This window comes from Erythrolamprus reginae, chromosome 7 (assembly GCF_031021105.1).
Source record: "Erythrolamprus reginae isolate rEryReg1 chromosome 7, rEryReg1.hap1, whole genome shotgun sequence".
NCBI lineage: Eukaryota > Metazoa > Chordata > Lepidosauria > Squamata > Dipsadidae > Erythrolamprus > Erythrolamprus reginae.
Genome location: NC_091956.1, coordinates 38,405,945 through 38,426,130, shown reverse-complemented (window position 1 = coordinate 38,426,130; position 20,186 = coordinate 38,405,945). Strand labels below are relative to the sequence as shown.

At 41.0% G+C, this 20,186-nt stretch overlaps 1 protein-coding gene across 8 annotated transcripts in view; it reads right to left on the bottom strand.

The window, feature by feature from the left end:
• Positions 1-20,186, bottom strand: part of CC2D2A (coiled-coil and C2 domain containing 2A) — a 445,922-nt gene that overhangs the window by 356,595 nt on the left and 69,141 nt on the right. For all 8 annotated transcript variants that reach the window (XM_070757365.1, XM_070757366.1, XM_070757359.1 and 5 more), the window contains 2 exons: positions 18,937-19,081; positions 5,406-5,542 (listed from right to left, as the gene is read on the bottom strand). In XM_070757365.1, coding sequence (XP_070613466.1) covers positions 5,406-5,542; positions 18,937-19,081 — 282 coding nt within the window. The remainder of the gene's footprint in view (positions 1-5,405; positions 5,543-18,936; positions 19,082-20,186) is intronic.

Genomic DNA, 20,186 nt, shown 5'->3' with positions numbered 1-20,186 from the left:
TCTGTTCCAGAGCTCAGCCTCCGCCTCACAGCTGACCACTCTGCCGCTGCCCCACGGCTACTACCCGCTGCCTGCGACTGCTGAGAGAAAGAGAGAGGGAGAGGGGCCTACTACTCGCTGCGACTGTCGCTGCCGCCGCCATCACCCTCCCGCTGCGCGCCGCCCTTCCGCTGCTGCTACCCTCCCACCAGCCCCAAATCGGAGGAGGGGAGGGGAGGGAAAGGAGGAGCCACCCCGCCGTAGCGGCTTGTAGAAGAGGGGGGCAGCGGCGCGCCCAGCCAATCGGGCAGGTGTGTGTGTGTGTGTGAGTGAGTTGCGAGGAAGGGGCTGGAGCAGCGGCTGCATCGCCCAACGCCGCCGCCCCGGGAAAAGGTAGAGCCGCGTTAAGGTCCCGCAAAGCAGGGCCGAAGCGGCAGCCCAGAAGTCAGCATGTAGAAGCCCACAACTTCCGCATTGACGCTCTCCTGGCCGAGGAGCCGGCATGGCTGGTGCCCAGCGTCTCCCCGGAGAGCTCCGCCAGCAGCCCCGGCGCCTGCCTGCGCACCGAGATGCCTTCGCCCTGCGCCCCGCCGGGCTTGGTTCCCCTGCCCGCCGCCGCCTTTGTCCCCAAGCCCGGCTTGCTCAACCTGCCCCCGCCGGCCTCCCACGGCGGCTTGCCAGCCATCTACCCGCCTCTGCTTTATCCAATCCCGGCTCTGGCCGGCCAGCATGCCGCCTTCGCCTACCCCACCATGAGCCCCAAAGCTCACCTGCTGCAGCCGCCAGGGAAGCTCCAGCCGGGCGGGGCGCTGCAGTTGCCGGAAAACTTGAAAGGCGCTAAGAAGGAAGCTCAGCTTCCTCTTCTCACAACTTTTTGAACAATTAGGGGCCCCGGCCTTCTGGCGCCAAATTTGCACATGCGCAAAAGGGCCCGGTCTTGCGGGCCCTCTAATTGGTCAATTTCACCGGGCCCGGTACGGGGCTCCCAGTAATACCCGTCTATCGGTGGCCCTGGGTCCAGGGAAGGCTTCTTGAGGAGGGGGCGCACAAGTGCCTCCTTGTAGGGATCCAGAAAGGACCCCACCCCCAAAGAAGCGTTGACAATCTCATGGACCCAGCTCCGTATCACCTTCCTTCTGGTGGAGACCAGCCAGGAGGGACACGGATCCAGTAAACACGTGGCGGAACTCACAGCTCCAATGGCCTTGTCCACTTCATCAGGTGTCACCAGATCTTCCCAGACAGGTGGACAAGTACGGGTCCCAGTCACCTCAACTGACTCGTTGTCAGTCGACTCTGTTCTCCAATTGGAATCAAGGTCCGCCCGGATCCGAGCGATTTTATCAGCGAAAAACGTGTTAAAATCCTCGGCACTACCCTGCAAGGGCTCCCCAACTGCCCCCTGGTTAAGAAGGGAGCGGGTCACCCTAAACAGAGCGGCCAGGTGGGATTCTGCTGATGCAATCAAGGCGGCATGATACGTGCATCTTGCCGCCTTGAGCACCACTTTGTAAGTCTTAATAAAAGCTTACAAGTGTTCAGACGGATTCAGACTAACTCTTCCTCCATCGCTTCTCTAGACATCTCTTCTGGCGTTTCAACTCCCGGAGCTCCTCATTGAACCATGGAGCTCTATGTGGTCTAGTGCCGCGGAGAGGTCGCAACAGCGCAATCCGGTCAAGGGCCCCCGCTGCAGCCTTGTTCCAGGCCTCAGCAAGGGACTCCACTGACCTGTGGATGAGTGTATCTGGAATAACCCCAAGCGCCTTCTGAAAGGTCTATCAGGCATCTGGGGTGGAACAACTTAATTGGTTCCGCCTCCCTGCAGGGAAGGATTGGAGCCAGGAAGTCAAGCCGTATTAGAAAATGGTCTGACCATGACAAAGGCAACGCTTCTAAGCCCCTTAGTCTCAGACCATTACTCAATTGCTCAGAGAGGAATAACATGTCGGGTGCATGTCCCCCCTCATGAGTCGGACCCTGTATTACTTGAGTCAGGTCCATGGCTGTCATGGTGGCCATGAACTCCTGTGCCAGTCCAGACGTTTCGCCGAGTGATGGCAGGTTAAAGTCCCCCAAGACAATAAGTCTGGGGAACTCCACCGCCAACCCGGCTACCTCCTCGAGTAGCACAGGCAGGGCTTGTGACACGTAGCTGGGAGGCAGGCATGTGAGAAATAAGCCCACCTGAACCCCTAAATCCAACTTCACCAAGAGGGACTCGCAACCCGCAATCTCTGGAGCAACAAGTCTATGTAGGCAAAGATTCTCCCTGGCTATAATAGCCATTCCCCCACTTCCCTGGGGTCGAGGTTGATGCCATATCTGAATCCTGGCTGGGCAAATTTCAGAGAGAGGAACTCCTCCCTCCGGGCCCAGCCAGGTTTCAGTTACATATGCCAGGTTGGCCTCTTCATCCAGGATCAAATCCCGGATGAGGAGAGCTTTATTTACCACCGACCTGGCATTAAGCAGCAGCAACCAGAGCCCAGGGCCAGAATTAAAAACTTGCTGAGTTGGAGGTGGTGGTGGAAGGCAAGGCATTGCTTGCTACTTTGATTGGCTGGTGGCAAAGTGTCCTGTGCTCCCCGAAGCCTGGGGTGAATGGGGTTTTGTGCCCATTCAGAAAAGACTTGTGACTAAGCAGCTGTTATGGGAGAGGCTAGGACAGAAGACTGGAAACCAATCAGGTGCGGCCAACAGGAGGAGGTGAAAAGTCCCATTCCGTACCTAGGCAGACATCTTTTGAGGTCCCTAAGGACATGCTCGTAAAATGGCAATGGTCCCACTAGTTCCAAAGGTTTTGGAAACATTGAAGTAATGGCAATAATTTTGAAAATTTTATGTATAAATCCCTCACTTGAGAATAATTAAACCCCAGACATACAGGACTGAAGCCGGATTTTTATGCCCTAGAATTCTTGGAATTTTTCTATAGTGAGGCATCTCACACCTTGGGAAATAGCCAAAGAATGAAAGGACTGTAGAGCATGCATTGGGATGGGCTAAGATGGGAAAGACTCAGATTCTGAAGGATCCTTTCGCCCCGAGTCCTCAGAGAGGGGCAGCATACAAATCTAATATATTATTATTATTATTATTATTATTATTATTATTATTATTATTATTATTATTTGTGGTTGGCTCTGGGCCAGCTCCTGCTCCAAGGACTGTGGGGGTTGATGTGAGAGAATCCTCACATTATCAGAGGCCAGTTTTACTGCCAACAGCTTCCGACAGCGAAGCGTCTGTGTCAGGGGAAGATTCTAGTGAAGTAGGATCAACGGAGGAGGTAATTACAGGCAGCCCATTTGCTAATTACCCCATTAGTGAACCATCATCATCATTATCATCGTTAGGTTCAGAAGAGGAGGCATTCATAGATGTTTGCAGACACAGGTTGATGTCATGGAAGGAACAACTGCGCAAATATTACAGGAAATAAGGGAGAACACCTGTGGCTAGAGTAATTAGGCTAATGGGGCTGCTGATAAATTGCCAGCGTTGTTGCCTCTTTGCATGGGCGTTTATCCATTTGGAGAAAGAGAGGGAACTATTTTTTTATGTCTGGATTGTACAAGGACTCTGAACTGTTTCAGGATTTTACAGGACTCTTGAACTAATTCACAGTTAAGTTTAAGCATGAGAACTCTTGAAGGGGGTGGCTGTGACATCTTCACAGCTGCTTTTTATCTGCTTTGCTTTTGTTTTATGTTTTTCACAGCATTCAAGGCTTGTGTGTGGGAGAGCACTTTGGCTGATTAAAAGTACGTTTTGGACAGTATTTTCCTTTTCATAAACCAACTTTGTTTACTTTACAAATGTGTGTGTTTAAATTTCTACTTTGGACATAATTGGGAGCTTGTAACGTGAAGCCCAGCATAACATTATTATTGTTGTTGTTGTTGCTGCTGCTGCTGCTGCAGTTATTATTATTATTATTATTATCATCATCATCATCATCATCATCATCATCATTATTATTATTTCTCTCCCCAAAGTTTTCAAGCCTCCAATAGCATAATGGCCAAGTCCTTGCTCTCAAGCTCTCCCCAATACTATCCCTATGGAAGAATAAAATGACTAATTTGAAAACTCATTAAAGGATAGAAATTTGGATTTCTCTCTGTGTTCACATTTCCATTCTGCTGATCTGTACATAAGTGATCCTAGCATTCACCCCTATTAGTTGAGTGCTTCGCTAGAATGGACAACTCACAGTGGTCAGCTGGACATATACAGGTGGCCATGGCCGGGTGGGTGCAGCTGGGTTGGTGGAGCCTGCGGGCATTGCCAGATGGGAATGTTGTTTGCATATGGCCAGGTGTGTGCAATGTGTAGGCATGGCTGGGTTGACACGAAATAAATTGCACCGGCTAACTGAATGTGTAATTCAGCATCCCACCAGCTCCTCACCTCTCCAAATTGCCAGCAGCCAAGCACGCATGTGCCCGCATGACATATGCACACTCACACACACAATTTTGAGCTTCGTGACTTGCCTCATTCTAGCATCACAAATTGGCAGTAAGATGCAGATCATGGACAGAAGGGAATAGCTGAGAGCCATCACAGGGCATTTAAGTTTTGGTCTGGAGTTTGCAAAGGGAGGTACTGCTAATCAAGGTAGGGAAGGAAAACAGTTTATAAAAGTTCTCAAACTCAGAATGGTGTGTATGCATGTGCGCACAGCATGCCAAAGAAGAGGTTCTTCTCCCCATGTCTGGCCATGACTGGAAGCTTCTCAACATGGATGCAAATAAGAATGGTATTTCTATCTGCATCTGTGTGTGTGTGCATGTATGCACACAGTATGCCAAAGGAGGTGTCCTTCTTGCCAAATCTGGGCATGACTGGCAACTTCCCAACATGGATGCAGATAAAAGTCCGCAAACATGGAATAGGGTGTCTGCATGCCAGCGTGTGGACTCACTTGGCTGCCGTAATTCAGGGAGGCGTTGTCCCCACATTCAAGAAGCCAGTGCAACTTCTTCTGTGCTAATCCAGCCACATGCACTCATCTGCACCCATTTGGTCCCATTGACTCAGCCACAGTCACCTGGAGGTGCTGAGTCAGTGGCACCACACCCACTTGCCTACACCACCCAGTCATGTAGTGTCAGCTGTGTCGCTGATCATCTGTTTATCCACACCCACCCATCCACACTGACCTGGATACCATGAGTCATACTAGACCCATGCTTCATTTACTTTAAACTGGGCTTCACCCAAATGTTGCAATTATTTTGTCCTGAATTGGCCAAACAGTTTGTTTCTTATGCATATTTCCAACTTCTTTAAATTGTATGGTCTGTTACAGAAACTGTTAAAAATAAAGTTCCCAGGCTTACTTGAAACATCAGCAACTGAACCATTTAAGGAAGATAAATTATTATAGCAAACAGCATCTGCATGAGGGACCATACCTGTTCCTGCTTGAGTATCCTATTCTCCATGATATTCCGGTTGGACAATGACACAACAGGACATTCTCCTGTGTAGAAACCTTCCTCCTCAAGAAACCGTGGTTGCATATTTTCAGGCATCTTCAAAGAGGGCGGCACTAGAAGGAAGATACAGCTGATGTAACAATACGTGAGAACAACCTTGAAGGAAATAGGAATGAGATGTTACCTAGGAAACTATCAGACAAGAGTGGGGAGAAAGGAATCTATAGTTGGCTAATGTCAGAGAAAAATTCCTGAACTGATCAGGCTATAAAGAGACAATAGGAGACTTGAAGCTTCAGATTTACAAGGTTTTGTTAATATAGACGTATAATAGAGTATAATTATTTCATATTTAGGTGTTCTGGTGTCTCTCATGTCTCTGGTCAGCATCTGCAGAGATGACCTTGGATCCCACAGGATGATGGGTCCAACATTCCAAACCTCTCCACCCCCACCCCCCACATGCAATAGAACCTCTGGTCATTATAAATGTTCCAAAACTTTGGTCGCAACCCGATTTGGTTGTGACCCAAACCTAATTTCCACATTGAATTGTGTGTAAATACAATCAATCCGTTCCAGACACCTACAAATTGTATAGAAATATTTCTTTTTAAAGATTTTTAAGCACAAATATTGCTTTTGAACTATTTTTTAGCATAAAAATAGTTACTTATGCCATAGAACTCAGAATGTACTGCAATAGTAAAATATAAAATCCTTTCCCCCCCCCCAAATCTTTTTATTGTTTTATAGATACATATATCACAATTTGTTTATACAGTTTAAAGGTCTTATCCAACTTTTTTACCGGTTACAGTTGTTATATAGATAATATTAACTTAATACTATGCAATGCAAAACATGGTAAAAACATTCAAATGGTATTTTCATTTTTTTTAAGGTTTGTACTGCTATTTTGTATAGAATTATACAAATCTTTTCCTTTGAATCCACTCGTGCCAATTGTTCCACATGCTTTTAGTTTCATTGATTCTGTTTCCCTTAAGTAGGTTTGTCATCTCGTCCATTTCTGCACATGTATATATCTTGTCTATTATTAAATTTACATTGGGAGTCTGTTCGTTCTTCCATGTTTGCGCTATTGCAATTCTTGTAGCTGTGTTTATGTGAGTCAATAAAAAAAGGGTTTGTTTAGAGTATGATTTTTTCCAAATTCCAAGGAGCATCCCCTCCGGTGAGTACTCTATTTCCTCCTTTGTAATTTCCTTTAACCATTTGTAAATTGTTTCCCAAATTTTTTGAATTTTAGAGCAGGACCACCACATATGTAAGAAAGTTCCTTTTTCTTTATTGCATTTCCAGCATACGTTTTGTAGTGCTGGGTAAATTTTGGCAAGTCTTGCCGGTGGTAGATACCACCTGTAAAATAATTTGTAATAGTTTTCTTTATAGGCTGATGATACGGTGATTTTAGTTATTGTATTCCATGTTTTCTCCCATTCTGCTATATGGATTTCCCTTTGTATATTTTTCTCCCAGGCTACCATTGGATTTTTAATCATCTCTTTTTCTTTCTCCTGTTCTAATAAAATCTGGTACAGTTTGGTTATCTGTTTTTCCACATTTCCTGTTAAGATCTTGTCCAGAGTTTGGGTGGAATTTGCTATACCTGGTGTTTGTTTATCCTTATTATATCTGGATTTTATTTGTATATATGTCCACTCGTCCAACCTATAGTTTTGTAATTCCAATTCTTGTTTAGTTTTAAGTTCTCCATTTGGGTGTAAGATATCTTTATATTTTATGGTCTTGGTTGGGTCTATCAAATTTGGATATACTATGGCTTCCATAGTAGATAGCCATCTAGGAATTTTGTTATAAAATTTTCTTTTAGTCTCATACCAGGTTTTAAGGAGAGATTTTCTTATCATGTGTTTATTAAAGGCAGTTTGTTTTTGTTTATCATCTCTCCATAAATAGGCGTGCCACCCCATCTGTAGATCATGGCCCTCAAGTACCAGTATTCTTTTATTAGTGAGATTCATCCACTCTTTTAGCCATGTTAGGCACGCTGCGGTGTAATACTGTTTCAAATCGGGGAGTCCTAATCCTCCTCTGTTTTTGGTGTCTTGGAGGTATCTGAATTGAATTCTGGGTTTTTTATTTTGCCAAATGAATTTTGAAAAAGTTTTATTAATGTCTTTGAAAATTTTTTGTTCGATATTAATAGGGGCAGTTTGAAAAAGGTAGAGGAATTTGGGTAAAATGTCCATTTTTATCACAGCGATTCTACCTAACATGGATAGTTGCAAATCCTTCCATTTTTCTAAGTTTTTATTAGTTTCTTGTATGAGTTTGTTATAGTTATCTTTTTTGAGAGATGAAATTTTATTTGATAATATTAGTCCTAAGTATTTAATTTTTTTTGTAGTTTGTAGATTTGTAATTTCTTCCAAGTTTTTAATTTGTTTTGTAGTCATATTTTTTGTCATAAGCATCGTTTTTTGCTTATTAATTTTTAGTCCTGAGAGTTCCCCACAAATTTCTATTTCTCTAATTAGTTCTGGGCCAGAACTTATAGGATCTTCTAAGAAAAGTACAATATCGTCTGCGTATGCCTGTAATTTGTACTCTTCGTCTTTTATCTTAATTCCTTTTATTTCATTATTTAGTCGAATTTTGTTTAGTAGTATTTCCTGGGTTAATATGTATAACAAAGGGGACATTGGGCATCCCTGTCTTACCCCTTTTTCTATTGAAATTAGTTCGGTCATGTCATTATTGATTATCGCTCTGGCTGATTGTGTTGTATAAGTATTTTTAATGATATTTTCGAATTTGGTTCCCAGTTTTAGTTCTCTGATTACAGCTATTAAGTATTGCCAGTTGACGCTATCAAAAGCTTTTTGTGCGTCCAGGAATGCAAGGGCTACTTGTTCTCCTGGATGAGCTTCACAGTATTCTATGATATCTAGAACTGTCCTTGTGCAATTTGAGATTTGTCTATTAGGTAGGAATCCGTTTTGGTCTGGGCTGATTATTTTATTTAATATATTTTTTAATCTTTCTGAGAGAATTGCCATAAAAATCTTGTAATCCGCGTTTAGTAAGGATATTGGTCTGTAGTTTCTTATTTTTTGTTTATCCAGGCCTTCCTTAGGTATCATTGTGATGTATGATTCCCTCCAAGTATTCGGGATTTTAGCTTGTTCCAGGATTTCATTGTAAGTTTCTAATAATATAGGTTCGAATAATTCTTTATTATGTTTATAAAATTCTCCTGGAAGTCCGTCTGGTCCTGGTGTTTTATTATTTTTTTGTTTTTTTAAGGCCAATTGAATTTCCTGTAAAGTTATTTTCATGTTTAAAAGTTGTTTGTCTGGCTCTTCTATCTTTAGTATATTATTCTCATTTATATATTTGGCAATTTTTGTACTTTCTACTGATTCCTCTTTATATAAATTTTGATAATAATCTTTCACTATTTCTTTTTTCTGCTGTTCATCGTATTGTAATATTCCGTTTTTATCTTCTAAGTGATAGATTAGTTTATCGCTTCTCGCTTTTTTAATTTTTTGCGAAAGCCATCTGCCCGGTTTGTTGGCCGATTCAAAGTGTTTTTGTTTTGAATATTTTATATCTTTGGCAAGTTCTTGTTGTTCTAAAGTGTTTATTTTGTATTTAGCTTCTCTTAGTAAGTTTATTGTTTGATTATTTGTGGGGTCTTGTTGGAGGATTTTTTCCAAATTTACTATTCTATTTGTGTGGTAATTGTGTTCTGCTCTTTCTTCCTTTGATTTTTTGGCTGCATATGATATTGTTATTCCTCTCGTGTATGCCTTTAGTGTGTCCCACAGTATTTGTGTTGTAGTGGGTTGTTTCTTATTTTCTTCTAAAAATAATTTTATTTCTCTGTTAATCATCTTTATATATTTCTCATCGTGTAATAAATTTGTGTTCAATGACCATCTCTTATAATCTTTTTTTGTTCCTTGCCAAATTATAGTAATCGGATTATGATCTGCCCACGTGTTAGGTTCTATTTCCAGGGATTTTATTGATTAATGTAATCTTTTGCTTAGCCAAACCATCTATTCTTGATAGTGAGTTGTGTGGTCCAGAGTGGAAAGTAAATTGTTTGTCTTTTGGATGTCTCAATCTCCACATATCTGTTAAATCTAATTCTTCAGTCATTTTATTAAACGTATTTGGTAATGTAGGTCTTTTCAGTTTACTTTTTTCCCCTGTTTTGTGGTCCATTTTTGGGTCTACAATTCCGTTGTAATCTCCTACCATACAAATGTTTATATAGTTAGTTTCAAGCAAAATTTGATGTATATTTTTATAAAATTGTTTTAACTCTTGATTCGGGGCGTATATGTTCACCAGTAATATTTTCCCCCCTAATATTTCAATTTCCGTCATTGTATATCTTCCTTTGGGATCTGTTTTAATTTCTTTTGGTTTTAGTTCTTTCTTCACATATGTGGCCACTCCCCTTTTTTTTTTCATTTTCGTCTAATGAAGCATGTAATTCCCCTAATTTTGTATATTCTAAGAATTTCTTATGTGCTAATTTGATATGCACTTCTTGCAAACATATTATCTGTAGTTTCTGGTTTAGGAGTTTGGAAAAGACCTTTTTTCTCTTACAATTGTTATTAAGGTCATTTATATTTATTGAAATCAGTTTGATATCTGAAAGCATTTAGTTAAGTATTCCTCCTAGGGAGGAAAAAAGTTAAAGCAAGAAAGCTAGTTTTGTTTATCTGCTGCCGCTGCCGTTTGTGATCTAGTCTTAGCCCCTTCTTCCTTCTCCTTTCCTCTCTCTGTTTCCTCTGGTCCTTGCTTTCTGTCTATTTGTCCGTCTGTTTCTATATCCTCTTCCTTGCTTGATTCTAGTCTATCTCCACTTTCTAATTCAGAGTCTAGGGCAGTTATTCGTTCGTATGTCTCTTGTGCTTTTTCCGCATTGTCGACTTTTACTCTCCTTCCTTCTATTTTTACCATCATCCCCTCTGGAGTAATCCATCTAAATGTTATTTCCTTTTTGTTCAGGAGGGAGGCTAAATTTCTATATTCTCTTCTTCGTTCTCTAATCTTTCTGGGAATTTGTTTCAGGATATTTAGCTCTCTACCTTTATATTTCATTTTCCCTTCTCTAGACGCTGCGTATACCCTGTCTCTTGTGATCTTTCTAGCGAATCTTAAATGTATTTCCCTGGGTAATCGGTGTCTTCTTGCATAATTAGTATTAATTCTGAATATTTCGTCTAATTCGTTTATGACTTCCTCTCTGTTAGTTTGTAATATCCCTGCGATTATTGTTGTCATAATCTCCCCAAGATTTTCATTTTCTGCCTCTACCACATTTTGAAATCTTAAGAAATAGGATGATCTCTCTAATTCCAATTGGATCAATGAATTTTCGAGCTCTCTATGAGATTCTATGAGTTTTTGATCGACCTGTTCCAATTTTTTTTCATTTTGTTCTGTCCTTTTTTCTACTATCATTATTTTTTCCTCATTTTTTTGTGTTTCCGCTTGTGCGGATTCCAGTCGGTTTTCTAATCTCCGTATATCAGTTTTGAGTTCTACATGATTATTTGTAATCAGTTCCTGGAGTTTCAACATGGTCTCCTGCATTACTGTTAAAGTTTTATTCATGTTTTGCATCAATAATGTACTCTCTTTTTCCTTCTCTACATTTAACATCTCATCTATTTGCCTTTGAGAGGCAGGGGAAGCTGTATTTATTGTTGTTGTGGTTTTTTTACCACCTTTGGGTTGGTAGCTGGCCATCTCTTTTATAATCTGATTTTGCTTTTCTAATATAGTAAATATTCTATTCCACCATGGGAGATCACCATGGGAGATGAAAGAAAAAATGTTTAAGCAGATTAATAATTCTTGCTATATTTCATTCACTAGTTAACTTTTTGTGGTCAGCTTTCTAGTTTATAATTAATTAAATGATTCTACGTTCCTTTGCAAATAACAATGTAAATAACAATGTAAGTATCTTAACTACTATAATGGTATAAACTTATAAACTTATAAACTTATTTTCTATACAATTCAATTCTAATTCTTGTCAATATTTGTAGTTCTAGTTTAATCTATGCTTCTATAGTTTCCTATCTTATTCCTAATAAAGATACAAAGAAAAACACTTGAGATACTTTTAAAAATAAAGTAATAAATGAAACAATTGAAAAATGCTTACTGTCACAATTCTATCTTATCTATGTAGGGTACTAAGAGGGAAAGAAGGGGGGAAAAACAACAATTGAAATATTCCTAAGGATAATGTACTTTAAATTTCAATTCTAGTTCTAAATCTTATTGTCTATTTTATGTGTCTACAGTAGTCCCTCACCTATCGCTGGTGTTACGTTCCAGACCTGGCCGCGATAGGTGAAATCCGTGATGGGTAATTTATCGACTGATAGTACTTATTTAAGTATTTATATTGTAATTGTTTGGTAAGTTTTCATTGTTTTAAGTGTTTATAATCCCTTCCCACACAGTATTTATTTTAGATACAGTATTTAAATACAGCATTTACAATTTTAGATTTTTTTTTTTTTTTGGAAAAACCTGCCGATCGAGTTCGGTGGGCTGTTTAAATCTGCCGATCGACTTCCTCAGAAACCCGCGATGAAGTGAAGCCGCAGTAGGTGAAGCGCGGTATAGCGAGGGACTACTGTATATCTATATTATATATATTATTATATATTATAACAGGTAATCAGGAAAGTGAGAAAAAGACAGGAAAATTATAGGCAAACATGTAAAATACAGGGAGCTTTGTATCTTCTTTCTTCTTATTGCTTGTTGCTTAGGCACTTAGAGGTTATTTAATAGTCAATGCTGACGTCTCTGTTCTGGCTCTCCCCCGGGCTTCTCTGCTCCTCGCTTCAAGGTCTCTCAAATTATTTCTTCTCAACGTCTGCTTTCCGTAGTAGAAGTCACAAATCTCGGCACTCCTCTCCCTCTGTCAGCTCTCTCGCCCGGTTTCCAAGTTTTTAAACGTTCTAATGTTCAGAGGTAAACAATCCCCACGAAATCCTTCTTTCTCAAATTCCACGGTTGTCAGCAATCTGGAAAAAGGTGTGAGGAGGGTAAAGGAATTTCCCTCTGCTCGCTCTATTTATCAGGATCTTGAGTCCAATTCCCGACTCCACATACAGTACAAAATCAATGTCTATGTGCTTCAATGTTGTGCAGTTCTATGGTTCCAAAAATCTGAGTTAAACACTGTCTTTGGGAAAAAAATTTTTTAACTCCCTTCCAAGATCAGAACATTCTGGTTACCCAGCCCCCGATCGAAATGGGTTGCTGGCTTTCACCACTTCACCGTCGCCGCTTTTTACTGATTTTTACGATGTTTTCTTGATCTCCTGTCAGGGCAGTCTATTTAAAGATTAAAGTAATTTTATGCTTTTTGTACTAAAAAAAAAAGGATGTTCTAATAAATTCTTCCAAATGCAGTACATAGTATAATCTTAAGGAATTTTTGGAAAGATCTGTATTTCTCACTTGCTTCCCTCTGTGGTGGCTCCTTGGAGTTTCAGACCCGCCATACTGGTGACAGCTGAGACGGGTGCCTCCGGTCTCCGATAGAGAGGGTGTCCTTCGCACCGATTGCAAAACGCCTTTAGCAATCGGCACCCGCATAATCCCTCATCCTCCACGTCGCCCTCCAAGCAAACTGTGCCCCGAAAGGTCTCGCAGATCAGAGGAAAAAAGCAAACCCAGGGAGGAGATCCTCCTTGCAGCTGCTTCACTCCTTCTCGCCAACCAGGAAGTCCTTTAATAACACTCAGAAAACCTACTATTTTTTCCCTGCACACTCAGCAGAGAACAGAGCTGGAAAGCAGGCAAGCTGAGGGACATGATACAAGTGTGCAGCATGTTCAGATCACCTCTGCTTTCCCCGTGCCTCTACCTCAGCGCAGAATTACTTTCACCCATCTCTTTCTGGACATGGTGCTTCTGCTTGTTGAACCAGCAGTTTCTAATGCCAGCAGCTCTGCAGCCAGCCACTTTGCTTTTTCTGGAGGCAAGGGAGAGGCAGAGTGATCTCATCACGCTGCCCCTTCCATGCCACTGTACGCCAAGTTTACCATGAGCTTACCATGACAAAACAGAAAGAGATTGGGGAAAGTCATGCTGTCAGCTGCGCGTGGTTTGCTTCCAGCCTGTACAGCCTTGCCAGGAAGGTGGAGTCAAGTGCAGCACCCACAAAACCTTTCCTACCTCCTGCCGAGTTAATGTGCTCTCCATCTTAAGGCGGATGTAATTGAGGGGCATAGGCAGCGCTTCCCCCAGCCAGGCTTAGAGAGGACAGAGGAATACGCACTTTTCAAGGCAACTGGCTTAAGAGCGTTGAGTGAGGGAGGGAGAAGAGAGAAATCCTCTTGATCCCTGTGCATGTCTTTTCACTTTTCATTAATTAATTAATTAATTTTTATTTAATTGGATTTGTATGCTGCCCCTCTCCAAGGACTTGGGGCAGCTCACATCATATACAGAAAAACAAGAATAATAGCAATTTATATATTAAAAACAATCTTTAAAATTCTAATTAAAAAGAAAAAAGCATTAATATCATTCATTCAACAATCAAAGCATTCATTGGTGAGGGGGGAAGATCTAAGGAACCCCAGGCCTGGTGGCAAAGATGAGTTTTTAAACTCTTCTGGAAGGCAAGGAGGGTGGGGGCAGTGCAAATCTCCGGGGGAGCTGATTCCAGAGGGCCGGGCCTCCCACAGAGAAGGCTCTTCCCCTGGGTCCCGCCAGGCAGCATTGTTTGGTCAACAGGACCCTAATGAGACCAATTCTGTGGGACCTCGCCGGTCACTGGGATTCGTGCGGCAGAAGGCGGTCTCGGAGATAATCTGGTCCTATGCCATGTAGAGCTTTATTAAGTTTAAATTGTGCATGGTGAGGAGCAGAGCTCTTCGCAAAGGAGTGTTTGATCACCACCAGAGTATGTGTTCATGATCATTCAAAAAATTTTGGTTGAATTTTTTGGTTGGAACCTGATTTGGTTGTGGTCACAAGCATTTGTGTCCTTCGGGATTGGGTGGCATAGAAGTCAAACAAACAAACAAACAAACAAACAAACAATTAATTAATAACAATAGCAATAACAATAAATAAATAAATAAATAAATAATTTGTGACCAGAGGTTCTACTACTGTGTGGCAAGCTGAGAAATGAAAAGATGGCTGCAGCAGCATAGGTCCATTTTGAAGTTGACCTGGAAAGTGAGAAACACCTGGAAAACATTTAAGCACACACACAGATTAGTAGAGCTCAGGGATTCCGTAAGTCCCCAGTAAAAGCCCTTTTTATTTCTGAGGGTATTTTTCATGAAACTTCTCCATTAATCTGTCTTCATATTTTGTGCTTTCACCCATCTAGTTTCTGACACTGGGTGTCCCTTCCACTGCTCTAGATATTGGAGTTTCCCCTTGTACAGTCTGGAATCCAAGATCCTTTTAACCTCATAATGTTACTCTCACCTCCCCCCCCCCACTAATATCAGACCTGGACCTGGACTTAGTTCAGACCTCACCATTGCTTAAGTAGACTACAGTGGGACACTGAGTGTACTTTTCTCAGCAGACAAGTAGTTTTAATTCTACCATGACTGGGATTATGATTTTCACTATGGGGAAAGGTGCTACAAATTTTTCACCCAGTTTTTGGCAGGGTAGCTTTAACTTCAGATGCTTGGCAGAAAGATACACTTTATCTCCTACATGGAATGATTTCTGAGGGTGACTACTTCTTGTCTGCCTGAACTTTTTTACTTTTGATTGCTTTTGCTAGTATTTGGTTCATATTGCCCCAGACATTTTGGAGGGAACCCACCCACTCCATCAAAATTACCAAGGAAGTGGGCTCCTTAGGGTATTCTGGTATGGGCATAAAATCCACCCCTGTAGCTATTTTAAAAGGGGCGAGTCTGTGAAACAAGTCCTAGCAAAAAGTAACACAAAGTGCACCACGTTATTGTAGGCAGCCTCAGCGAATGGCAGGAAGTCTTCCCAGTTAGACTGCTGATAGTTGACATAGCAATGCTGGTACTCTTCTATTCTGGCTCGTTTACTTGTTCTATAGCCCCATTTGTGTTCTGATGAAAGGCAGAGCTAAGACCCTGTAAGCACCCTATTATACTTACAAGTTCCCTTCAGAACTTAGTGGTGAATTGGACCTTCCAGTCCCAAATGATCTGCTTGGACACCCTATGCAATTGGTAAATGTGTTGACGGAACATCTTAACTGGCATCTGCGCAGCTGGGAGGCTCAAGCAAATGTTGAAGTGAGCTTGTTTTGAAAATAAGTCTATTACTGTCCAAATCACAGTATTTATTTATTTATTTATTATTTAGATTTGTATGCCGCCCCTCTCCGAAGACTCGGGGCGGCTCACAACAAGATAGAACAAATCATAAATAATCCAAATAACATTAAAATATTTAAAGATTTAAAAGAACCCCATATACTAACAGACACACACACAAGCATACCATGTATAAATTGAACATGCCCGGGGGAGGTGTTTCAATTCCCCCATGCCTGACGGCAAAGGTGGGTTTTAAGGAGTTTACGGAAGGCAGGAAGAGTAGGGGCAGTTCTAATCTCTGGGGGGAGTTGGTTCCAGAGAGTCAGTGCCGCCACAGAGAAGGCTCTTCCCCTGGGGCCCGCCAACCGACATTGTTTAGTTGACGGGACCCGGAGAAGGCCCACTCTGTGGGACCTAATCGGTCGCTGGGATTCGTGCGGCAGGAGGCGGTCTCGGAGATATTCTGGTCCAGTGCCATGAAGGGCTTTAAAGGTCATAACCAACACTTTGAATTGTGACCGGAAATTGATCGGCAGCCAATGCAGCCTGAGGAGTGATGGTGAAACATGGGCATACCTAGGTAAGCCCATGACTGCTCTCGCAGCTGCATTCTGCACGATCTGAAGTTTCCGAACACTTTTCAAAGGTAGCCCCATGTAGAGAGCATTACAGTAGTCGAACCTCGAGGTGATGAGGGCATGAGTGACTGTGAGCAATGAGTCCCGGTCCAGATAGGGCCGCAACTGGTGCACCAGGCGAACCTGGGCAAACGCCCCCCTCGCCACAGCTGAAAGATGGTTCTCTAATGTGAGCTGTGGATCGAGGAGGACGCCCAAGTTGCGGACTCTCTCTGAGGGGGTCAATAATTCCCCCCCCCAGGGTAATGGACGGACAGATGGAATTGTCCTTGGGAGGCAAAACCCACAGCCACTCCATCTTATCCGGGTTGAGTTTGAGTCTGTTGACACCCATCCAGGCCCCAACAGCCTCCAGGCACCGGCACATCACTTCTTCCACTCTCTGGGAGCTCAACTATGAAGTCCATCATGATCTCTTCCCAGGGCCAGGTTGATCCCACCACTTGCTGCAATAGGTCTGGTCTCTTCCCTGTCTCTTTTTCATTGTTTCATTCGCTACACAGCTTTTCACATAGCTTTCTATGTCCCTTTTCATTCCTGGGTACCAGAACTGTCTTTTGGCTAAATGCAAAGTCTTTAGAAACCTGAAGTATTTCAAGGTTCCAGGTTCAAAGGGCTTGCCATTCTAATATGGCTTTCACATTCCCCTGGTCGATCTCTATTCCCACCCATGATACTTGGTAAACCAGGTAGCCTAGGCGGGTCTTTGAAACTCACATTTAGACAGTTTAGTGCACAGGTTTGCCTTTAAGAATTTCTTAAGGATCTGGCACACTATTTTTATGTGTTCCTCCATGCAAATGAGGATGTTAGTGAGGTGCACAAGGACCCTTTGTACAGGTGGTAATGCAACAACTCGTTAATTAGCTGCACTAACATTGCAGAGGCTCCTTGCAGCCCAAACAGCATTATGTTAAACTGGTAGCTCCCTAATGGCTCTTGAAGGCAGTTTTCCATTTGTCACCTTCCTTGATGCTCACCCTATAGTACGTTCAGCTTCATAAATATCTTCTCCTTAGCCAAGTGGCCCAACATGTCCTTCATCAGGGAAAGGGGTTAAATGTTCTCCACATATACTCTGTTTATTCCCCCAAAGTCCATGCATAGCCTCAATGATCCATCCTTCTTCTCCTTAAATAGCACCAGGGCCATGGGATTTGGCTGGTTATATGAAACCCCAAGCTATTTCTTACCAATGCAATTCCTCAGTTTCTCTATCTTTTTTGGGGTCACGGAGTACACCTTTTGCTTGGGGAGTTTTAGTGCAGTCAGTGGGGCAGTCATAGGTCATTGTCCAAATAGATGTTCTGCCATATTTTGTGTTATTCACTACTGTCTCTGGCCAGCATCTGTAAAGATGACCTTGGTTTCCACAGGACAATCTGTTGTTAATGTCTGGTCTGACATTTAAAACCTCCCCCCCCCCCCATATTGTGCCACAATATGAGAAATGAAGATGGCTGTGGCAGCATAGGTCTGTTTTGAAGTTGAGTTTTATAAAATGATGCTAAAAACTATAAAACTTCGTAGCCTCTTTTATATTGTTGCTTGTTTTGAAGAAGCAGAGTTATGACAGTATAGAACAGAATAATTTATTCCTTGTGTGTCCAAGTATGACAATAAATTTGTCTCTGGTGAATAAGCTCTCAGTGTACATCTAGACAGCACTATATATAATCATAAAATACCAATGGAGAAGGCAGTAGAAAAGATGAGACAGATAATAGTGATATAACCATGTAAAATATTAACAGAATACAAAAGAAAGCATTAACCTTACAGTAAAAAAAAGTAACTGAAGGATTTGTCCTTCACTACTTCAAATGCATACAGAAAGTATTAAATTATAACTTTCAGAATAACTTAATGCAGTGTTTCCCAACCTTGGCAACTTGGAGATATCTGGACTTCAACTCCCAGAATTCCCCAGCCAGCATTTGCTGGCTGGGGAATTCTGGGAGTTGAAGTCCAAATATCTTCAAGTTGACACGGTTGGGAAACACTGACTTAATGAATAAAAAGAAACAGCAAGATTTCTAATCTATATTTTGAATTATAAAACATTGGTCTCAATTTAAATCTACCACTTCACTTCTTCTGAGCATAGCATTTTATCATGTACATGGACTTTGCTATTACCCAGTCACATAACTTTGCTATTTTTATTTGATAATACTACAAATTTAGACTGCTATTTTTATTTTTATCTAAGTTCTCATTATTTACTGCAAATTCACATCTTATTTTGATGTTAGTTCTTTTTTAGAACCACATATATCTTGTCCCATCCTCCTAAGCCTTTAACTTTTTTAAGAGTTAAAACAACAATGGCAAATTACTTCTAAATAATTTTGCCAAGAAAATGGCAAAAAGGTATCTAGGCAATTGCCAGGAATCAAAATTAAATCAAAAGCACAAACATGCAATGCTACTCACTTTTACTATAAGAAAATGGATGTTAATTGGTAAAATCTTAGACAAATTATCCACCAGAATGGATAATAATATCCATTAATGTTATTTTAGAAAATCCAGCCAACATACCTCTTAACATGCTGGGATTAAATAAAGTATCTTTCTCTTTCTGCACTCTTCCAGAATAGCTTTCATATTCTGCAGGTCTAATTTCTAAGAAATCTTGACATATCTGTTCATTCCCTTTATCATGGAAAAGATGTTCCTCTTCATCCTGTTTTTATCACATAAAGTTTTCAATCAGAACTCTATTGCAGCATAACTGTGATTTACAGGTTTGCAATCATATGATAGATGATTTGCAAAGAAAATTATTTCCAATCATTTTTGCATCATAGAATGATCTTTATCAGGAAACTTACATTTGATGTTTGTCTCAAGAAAACTATATGTACAATATCAGACCACTAGTGACTATTACTGACTACAATTTCAGGAGGTACCATAACATAGCTCTTAAGTCTAAAATTTTATATTTCCACCTAACTCAAATATACATACATCTTATAACTTACAAGCAATATACATGATCCATATTCTTTTTATTTCTGACATGGATACCCATCTGGACATTGCTAAAATATGTAAAATGTTCTACATTAAAAAAAATAAGCTTCCACCTCTTTAAAGACATATGATTGAAGTCGAAATAATAAAATAAATAAAACATATGCTCTGAAAATAATATCTGAATACAGATCCTATGTTTCACTGGAGTGTAAGTCATAACAACAACAACAACAACTGTAAGCCATGAACAACTATCCTTGTGGTGGGACTGGAACAATCTAGAACTGAACACACTCAAAACCGTAGAAATGGTGGTAGACTTTAGGATAGGGGTGGGCAATTAATTTTGCCATGGGGCCGCATGAGAAATTGAGATGGTTTTAGAGGGCCGGACTAATATAATTAACTCAGTTCTACCCAATACTGTATATAGTATACATATGCTATCTTTTCATAAACAAACAGTATGTTAAACAATGCAAAGATTTACAATACAATGAAAATATGGAGGACCAAATTACATCATTATTTAATGATGAGATGATGAACTGCAACCAGCAGGGGATACCAAAAAAATAAAAAAGAAAAGGGTTTGGTTCAAAGTTCTGCTCAGATTAAAGAAATTGGAGTTTGAGAAGGGTTGATTAAGCTTGGAGTATTCTTTTGTTTGCTCTTTTCTAACTTTAATTATTTTTTATATTTAGATATATGAATTTAGGAATTGCTGATCTGTTTTAATAAAGTTAGAAGTATTGAATATAATAAGATATGTAGTAGGTGATACTGATTTGGATTAATGCATAAATGGA